This window comes from Egretta garzetta, unplaced genomic scaffold (assembly GCF_000687185.1).
Source record: "Egretta garzetta isolate BGI_Z169 unplaced genomic scaffold, ASM68718v1 scaffold168, whole genome shotgun sequence".
NCBI classification, from domain to species: domain Eukaryota; kingdom Metazoa; phylum Chordata; class Aves; order Pelecaniformes; family Ardeidae; genus Egretta; species Egretta garzetta.
The window spans coordinates 198,089-206,588 of NW_009260675.1; the positions used below are offsets into that span (position 1 = coordinate 198,089).

The 8,500-nt window shown below is 48.9% G+C and overlaps 1 protein-coding gene across 1 annotated transcript in view; it reads right to left on the reverse strand.

Moving 5' to 3' along the window:
* Positions 1-7,037, reverse strand: part of LOC104132450 (coagulation factor VII) — an 8,217-nt gene extending 1,180 nt beyond the window's left edge. The window contains exons 1-6 of the mRNA XM_009645732.1: positions 6,968-7,037; positions 4,590-4,750; positions 3,972-3,996; positions 3,765-3,878; positions 2,676-2,816; positions 372-478 (exon numbers count right to left, since the gene is read on the reverse strand). Coding sequence (XP_009644027.1) covers positions 372-478; positions 2,676-2,816; positions 3,765-3,878; positions 3,972-3,996; positions 4,590-4,750; positions 6,968-7,037 — 618 coding nt within the window. The remainder of the gene's footprint in view (positions 1-371; positions 479-2,675; positions 2,817-3,764; positions 3,879-3,971; positions 3,997-4,589; positions 4,751-6,967) is intronic.
* Between the last annotated feature and the right edge of the window lie 1,463 nt (positions 7,038-8,500).

The following is an 8,500-nucleotide window of genomic DNA, read 5'->3' on the forward strand; positions in this document are numbered from 1 at the left end:
GGGGGGAGTCTTTCCACTGACATTTTCTCCATCTTGTAGCATGGACCCTGCCTGTTATGGCCAAGAGCATATCCCTGCAAGCTGCAGCTAAAATTCTTGCTGGCAGTAAGGTTAAGGACTAAGGGGTCAGGAGGCAGAGGAGGTTGTGTTACCGCTCCACTCCTGTGCAAGCAGGCGCTCCAGAACAAGCCTAAGATGTGTGATTGAAACAGATGGATCTGCTGGCTACGCATGAAGAAAGGAATTTGGTTGTCCAGACCTGGCACTTTTTATGGATTTTTAACATAGCAGATTTAAAACAATTAATATAAGATAGTGGTTTCATACCGGGGGAAAAAAAAAAAGGCAATGAAAGATTTCTGAAGACTCACTTGCCATGGACATTCGCCTGGAGGACAGATTAAACCACCTACTATTCTCCCCTGTGCAGTCACATTTTTTTTTGCCAGCACCGGTATTTTTCCACATGGGTATTTCACTGAAAAAAAAAGAACAGAAGAAAAACCCCAAAGGACAGCAAGTGTGATTTTATTGCACTGAATTCACAGCAAAATCGGTAAGGTTTTCAGTGAAGTTAGGTTTTTTCAGCGAAAAACTGGATTTTGGTGTGGGAGCATGGGTTCTCAAAGGTAATTTAAAGCAGCTCAGCAGGTAAGTAGTCTTTTTGTTTGGAAACACCCAGAAATGCTTTTAGAAATAGAGCGCAGGCCCATGCAGTATCATTGACATATATTCACCCACCATGGGAGGTGGCAAACAATACACCTGCTTAAGACACGTGTCAACACAATGAGGTAGGCTGCAGGCTGGACAGCAGAAGTGACTCTGTCAAGCTTTGTAGTCTACATAATTCCAGCAACCCTGCTGCCTTTAACTCAATTGTGCTAAGTGCACAGCATCCATGGCACGGCGAGGCGCAGGCTTAAGCATGGGACGTGCAGCTTGCACGTATCCCTGGTTTGGGTGGACCCGAAGATCTCCTAAGAGCAGACACTGTGTCTTCTGGTATGCCTCCCAGCAGATTGTGCCTAGCTGGCTCGGGTGCAGAGCATCCTGGAATCTTCCAGGCTGCGCATCTCAGTCTAAGGTCCGTTTTTAGCCTGAGCAAGCATGTGAAAATTGGCAATAAGAGCATCAACTCTTGAGGACTGAACGTGAGACTGAGCTGCAGTGCAGAGGAAGCCTTGGTGTTTTCAGTACATCCTTCACCCAACAGTTTTCCTTTCACGAAGAAGAAGGTGGTCTACCTTGGGGGCTGGGGTTTTTTTGTGTGCCATGTGGCTGTGCTGTAACTGAACACATCAACCCTTACATCTGATCAACCCTGACAACCCAGCTGTCACTCTGCGATAACACCGTGAGGATGAGTGCTCACCCTCTATCGCTTCGGGAGCCAGGGCCCTATAGTCTACGCTGAGCTGAATCCATGAGGCATCCCCATGGATCTCTAACAGCCTGAATGTGCCGGTTACGTCACCTGATGCAGAGAGAACATCAAGCTTTTACGGGAACAGGCAAAGTACGGAGAAATGGGACTGGCTCTTTGGTGGCAGCTGACGGAAGGTCAGGATAGGCGTAACGCAACCTGCGCCCTCCAACGCTGTATGCGGGGGCAATGCAAGTTTGGGCCTTCGAAAGGGGCACTGTGAGAGATGACAGAAGGGCGGTGAAGGGGCTGGCACTCTGGCAGTCACACAGTTTTGTCTCCTTGCAACACACGGACAGTGCTATGGGTATTTTGGTCCCCAAGAAGCAAGCAGCAGCAAATACATCTTCCTTGCAGGGGAAAAACCCTGTGGGGAATATTGAATTCATTGTTCTCAGCTTCTAACAAAAACAGCTTCCCCATCACGGGATATTGCAGAATCTGCTAATAAGGGATAAGCACCTTACCAGACTTTTTTTTCTAATGAAATTGCTGTTGTTGAGAGCTAGGTTGTCGTTATCAGTTCTCCGCATGAGTGCTCCGCTGAGGTGTTGTGTAGGGGGGGCGTTATGCCTCAGAATTACTTCGCATGCTCCCTGCAGCTCTGTCCATTATTTTCTTATCCCCAGGGGTCTCTTTTTCCCCTCTAATAAAATAATTGAAGTAGGCATCTGCAATAGAGTCAGGTGCCAGCTTATGTATTGGAAAAATAATTAACTTGTGCTATCCTAGTCCCAGATGAAATTTACCTTGCTAGATGAGTAAGAGAAATATCTAGCTGTAGTGCCTAGAGGAATACCAAAAGTGTGCTGGTCCTACCAAATAGAGGGGAAAAAAAAAGAGAAAAATAAAAAGAATAACTGTTTTTCTCTGGTTTTAATAGGCCTCTTCTTCCCTTGATTCCTGTGCTGAAAAAATATGGTAATAAAATCCATAAATCACAAATTCAGATTGGAGATCCGACAGTAAAACAGTGCTGCCCCGAAAATATTTTCCCCAAATATTTTACCTCTGAGGCCAGGAAGGAGGGGTCCCAAAGGCTCCCTGCTGGGTGCTCACGCTTCCCCGACTGCTTTTCTGGGGTGTCTAATTTCCACCAGAAGCCCAAACCTACAGCTCTGGACTCTGCCCTTGACGAAGAGGTGGGGAGCTGGTGGCGAAGGGTTACACCTTGCGCCTCCTGATGGGTACGTGAAAACTTCTCTTCCGGGGCTGGCTTAGACTCAGCATCAGGCGAGCAGCATCTTACCTTGGGGAACGCAGGACACGCCGTCACTTGCTAAAGCGTAGTCGTCCGCACAGAAGCACACTCGTCGTTCAGACTGCTCGTCAGTGCAGTACTGTTCACAGCCACCGTTGTCGTAAATGCACTTCAGTTTGTCGGCCGTGGCTAAAGTCAGAGAAAGAGTATTTAGGCGGCCAAATGTGGATTTTGGTGCTTACCATGAGTCAGCTGCAACTTGAAATGTTGACGGGGAAGCAAGGCAGCAAAGCGGATTTCTGTGGTTTATGTACAGCGACCGCACGAAACACACCTTCCGTTCGGCAAAAGCCAGGCAGGCCCGGGTCTCCAGGGATTAGGGAGGAAAAGTCTATGCCTAGGAAACATACACCTAAAATTAAATCAGTCTGCATTTATACAGTATCTCAGCTGCCTGGAGGTGTTGTAACGGCGTGGTAAACATCGTAATGTATGACAAATTATAACTCTTTTGTGTTTTACCATTTGGTATCTCAGCTGCCTGGAGGTGTTGTAATGGCGTGGTAAACATCGTAATGTATGACTGACAAATTATAACTCTTTTGTGTTTTACCATTTGGCAGAAGGATGCTCTGGGATGGCTGCGGAGCCTGCCTGGTTAGACTTGACGAGTGCCTAGCCCTTGCTTGGGCTCAGCGCGTTCTGAGGGCATAACAGCATGCAGTGCCCACTGAAATCAGTGGGAGGACTTCATTACCCGCTGGATCTGTCCCTTCGGGCTTTGTACGAGGCGGATGCAGCGTAGTTCTCATTCGCATACTGTACCGAGCTTCTAAGTCAATGCAACTTCAGCACTTGGGTAGCAAAACCCACTTCCTTTTTCTCTCAGACCATGCAAAAAAGGCAATTTTTTTTTTTTTTTTAACAAAGTCATCATAGGATAATAATTATGCTGGGGCCTTGCAGTGCCTGACTGCCAGCTGGTTAGATCCACCACACGACACCGCAGGCAGCGTGAACAGTAGCCGTCACTGCTAGAATGATGCCAAACGACAACGATCGCTACTCTTTACCTCAATGCCTTGCATTTCCATTCATAATGACATTTTTGTTTTGTTAAGCTATGCTGGAGCTGACCTTTTTCACAGCTTTTGCCCTCATATTCGGCAGGACAGCGGCACACGTAATCCTGGAACTGGTCGTCACAACTCCCACCGTTCTGACAGGGGTTGGAGTCACACTGGTTGGGGTCTGTAAAAACATGCAGCGTCAGTCTGGCTCACGCGAAGAGCTGCAGCAGCGGGAGCGTTTTCGCAGCTGCTAGAGCATCCCGAACAGTCGTACCGGAATAGATGTGCCAGAACTCTTTCTGGAAGAAAAAGATGCGAGATTTAATTAAAGAAAAATTAACCTCAGGTTAAGCCCTACAGCCCTTGCAGTACAAGAGGGGTTACAGGCAGCCACAGTGATGCCGCTTTGCCTTTATAATTTATGAAAGTTGGTATCCATAAAATATTGTACATGATTTCCTACATTCTACGTTATTTTTGTATACCAGTAGAGAAGGGCACTGTGTAACACACATGAATAGGCTATCCATCGGTCACCTCCGTATAATTGAGGTGGGATTGACTGAAACAGATGTTGCACAATACCATAATTTAAGGTATTGTTGGGCCAGGAATTACTGGGGGGATGGGGAGACAACTTAGAGAGCATCCACCTTCCCACCGCCCCCCGGATTGGTACTGCCTGGGCTGGCCCATGCAGTATGGCCCTCCTGCAACTCACTCCTGCTGCACGTCCCCCTGTAAATATGCAAGAAAGATGCAAACAGCAGGACGAAAAAAGCTTTTTTTTTTTTTTTTTCCCTCTCTCTCATGGTTTAAAGTGTCAAAGCACGCCCTAGAGTAGGGGGAGTCCATCCGACAGCGAGCGCTCGCCCAGCCCCGTGTTACTTACTGTCCTTTCATCGTCACGGTAAATCTCCCTTGCTTCCTCAAAGGAACACTTTTCTTCCATGCATTCTCGCTCTAGTGACCCCAGTTTTATCTCTTCAAAGAAGCTGTTGGCTCGTCTTTGCCTTTGCAAAACGCTGCTTGCCTCTTCCTGCTTTAGAAAGACTGAAAAACAGCGGCGTGTTCTGCCTGTCCTACAGCTGCGCTCTCTGGACAGAGAGGCTGGGGGGACGATTTCCCCTGACAGCTTTTCTGCTTCCCAGGCTTTTTCTGAGATGCTTTAGAAAAGAAAAGGGCAAATGTGAAAAAGCCTCCTTTCTCTGGCCTGCCTCCCAGCTACAGTAAAGGTAAAGGCAGGTAAAGGCAGCACATGAATTTTACAGAGCCCAGAGCCTAAGAGGAGATGGCGTGTTACGCCAGCGTCGTACGCCAGCGACTCCCAAGGTACCATCGCACGTCGTATCGTAGCTCACAGCAGGCAGAGCACAGTTTCTTTCAATTCTAGCAGCCGAAAAGCATGTGTTGCTTTACCTAGCCCTGACGTACATGGCGACACCCAATTTTCCTGTACTAAGTTGCTCGGTGACAGGTGGACCAGAGTCACCCCTCACTCCCCAGTGCTCCATTCGTCACCCACGTTATCTCACGCCCCTTGACTCTTTGGCCCTGCAGAAGGGACTTCCCCTGCCACTGACGGACCCCAATTTTAGAAGCACCGCTTTAATATATTTATCTTTCGCTTTCTTCTGTAAAAAAGGCCACGTTGAGGCGCATAGGAAAGCTGGACAATGCTGTTCGCATTGCGGATGGCTCCTAGCTGCTGCCAGCACCGTAGACCATGGCCACGTGGGTCTTCCCCCTGCGTGCCTCTGCCGTGCTTTGGGAAGACCTCGGGTATACACAGGTTCAATAGCAGACGTGAGCAGAGCTCACACCGTGGAGCTACATCAACTTCCAGCTGGCAGAAGCATGCACTGAAAGAGTTGGTGACAGCATCGTCACCGCGCTGATCTGCTGCTCAGTGCCAGGATAGCATCACGCCACACAGCTATGCCCTCCTGCCACAATTCAGGGCAACGAGCAAGAAGTCCCAGAGCTGCGGTGTACTTTTGCTCCATGTACTATGCAGAACAAGTCTCGAAATAATTAATTTCGCTTTTTTTTTTTTTTTCTCCTCCACGTCAGTAGAGGATTCTGGAGCTTCATGCCAACAACTTACATTTTTGCGCTTTCATCTATTTCACCCAGGATTGCGGGTAGGTTTGGGGTTTGAGGCCGATGTACATCGCCTGCCTTTCCCACAGGGCATTCTCCACTTCGTGACCTCCTGAGAGAGCAGGAGTCACCTTCTACCTGCTGGAAGGGCCCTGAGGTGGTTGCTGAAGGACAAGACTCACGTGTGTCCTCACCGACATACACACAAACATAAATCCTGAGAGGGACTGTTCCAGTCTGGAGAGGTGTCTCTGAACATTGGTGTTTAATCAGAACATTTGCAGAATTATGTGCAAAATAGCGGTAATTTCCCCTATATTTCAAAGTTACTTGAAGGAATAAAATATTGGGTGGCCTGCACTGAATTCATCCCAGGGTGCTTCGTCAACATTTGCCCACTGTGGGAATGTCAGCTGGGGCTTTCAGCTGTGATTTCAAAGTCAGGCTGTATGCGTTTAATATGGCTTTCTTTAAAGGCTTTTAATTAACCTTACGCTGCAGGTACATGACACATGTTGTCAGTGCAGAGGCTCTGACAGAGGAGCGTGCCTGGGTGCGTAGCTGGGGACATCCGCTTTTATTTCGGTGTTCCCCACTTATTTGCATTGGAACGCTTTCGACTCTGTTACGTGTTTTTCCAGCTTTGTTCACTGCAGTGTGGGAGTCAATGCCTGATCCGAAAGCACTGGATCTGCTTTATTAATTTAGGACCTGATTTTCAGACACGTACCAGAGCCACCAAAGAGCTACCACCTCACTGGCTTCTACTGCTGCCGAAACAGGCTAGACCCTCACCTCCTTAATTTCTCATCAGCTGAACGACAGACTATTGATTCTTTGCTCTGAAAAATGCCACAGCTCAACATGAAATAACAATAAATCCAAGTTCCTTTTTTCATGTAGCGGGCAGGGCGCCGATGGTTTCCCTGCTGTCTGTGCTGAATAGATTCACTTAGCAGCCTAGGGGTGCTTTTCCTTAGTTGGCAAAACGAGCGTGTGGATGCCATCACTGAAAGCAAACAAGAGCCTTAGAATAACTCACAGGCTCAACCAGAGGCAGGACAAACATGCAAGAGTGCTAAAAGCCTGCAATGAAAATTACGCCTGAGTAACAGGAGAGGGGCCCATTGCCGGTAAACATCATTACAGCCACAGCCTGCGACGTACCTGCATCCAGAGAAAGAGGAATGAGCAGCAGAAAGCAGAGGAACAAAGCCATGCACTGCCTGGAAACCATGATGAACCCTGCGAGCCAGCGTCCCGGTAGCGTATTGACATTTCAGCAAGGACTGGTTGGCCAAAGAGCTCAGCTTCAAATGCTCGCAGCCAGAGGAGGGGCCGGCGAGTCATGGAAACAGAAAAAGATCCCCGCCAGCCCGGGGAGCTGAGCTGAAGGGCACATGCAAATCCTGCAATGTGCCCTTTACACACAAGCGGGGAGCTTGGTTTTGAAGCGCGCTCTCCTGACCTGTGCAAAGGCTACGCCGATTACACAGCCTGCTACCCCGGGCCTTCATTTTATGCCTAACACACCTTTTTCTTGAAAAACGTACATGCCGGGACGCTGCATCTCTGTGACTGGCACTAACTTGCCCACATCGCCCCGCGTGCAGAGAGCAGCGACGTGATATTTATCTTGAATCGGCAGTCGAGATACGGCCTTTCAGTGCTTTGGAGTATGATCGAACCACTGCCGTCTGCCCTTTCCCATTTTTCCATCACCAGCTGAAACTCTCCAATTCTGGCTGAATTTACTTGCAGACACTAATTAACCAGCAAGAAACACCCTACACTGTTTTTCTCCATCTTTACAGCAAGACCTGTGCGGCCTGCACAAGTTGTACCAGCTGGAAGAGGCGCTGAGCTGACCCACGTTACATTTCGTCTGTAATGATAGGGGTCTGAGGGGCTCACCTGCGGGCAGTGTTTCATCTGGAACACAAGCGGACCTCTGGTTTAATGGAAATCGATTAATGGCATCAGACTGGAGAGCTGGCAACATCCTTGGGAAATATTTACTTAAGATAGCAGCGAGGTAAAGAGCATGTTTGCCTATGAGAAGCGCAGCGTTGCCTGAGGATTTTCCTGTCGGTTCTCCCCTTCCTGCGTGGAGACGAATGAGGGTCAGCTGGACGCTACAGCAAAGCAACTGCTGGATTTTCACATTGCTGCCAACCCTCAGCGTAACTCCCTGCAGAAGGTGTGATTGCTTCGGAAAGCCGGGCCCCTGGCCCTTCTTTGCGTGCTTTCCTGTTATTTAGCGGCAGCGTGCACAGCTGGACAGCCTGCTTCGAAACCACTTTCCCAAGAGGGGGCATCCTGGCACTTCCCTGGATCACAGCCTGGCTAATTCCCAGCAGCCAGGTTCCTGGGACGGTTGGGGACCGGTGGCAGGTCCTGTCCTGGGGCAGAGGAAGTAGGCCAGTTATTGGAATACAAAACGAGCTACAGCAGCCACATGCTGTCCCCACCTCTGCTTTTTGGGACCCCTTTCCACACCTCATAGCCTGCCAACGTGATCCTCATCCCTTGTTCGCTCGCCTTCGGCAGCGAGTTGAAAATAGCCAGGGCATGTTCAACTTAGCAAGACCAAAGCCAAGCTTGTTGGAGCTGCTTGAAAATTTCTCTTTGTCTCGTCTTCTTGGGGAAAGCTCTATCCCCATCTATTCAGTTGAGTCGCATGGATCAGAGCGTGAGGCT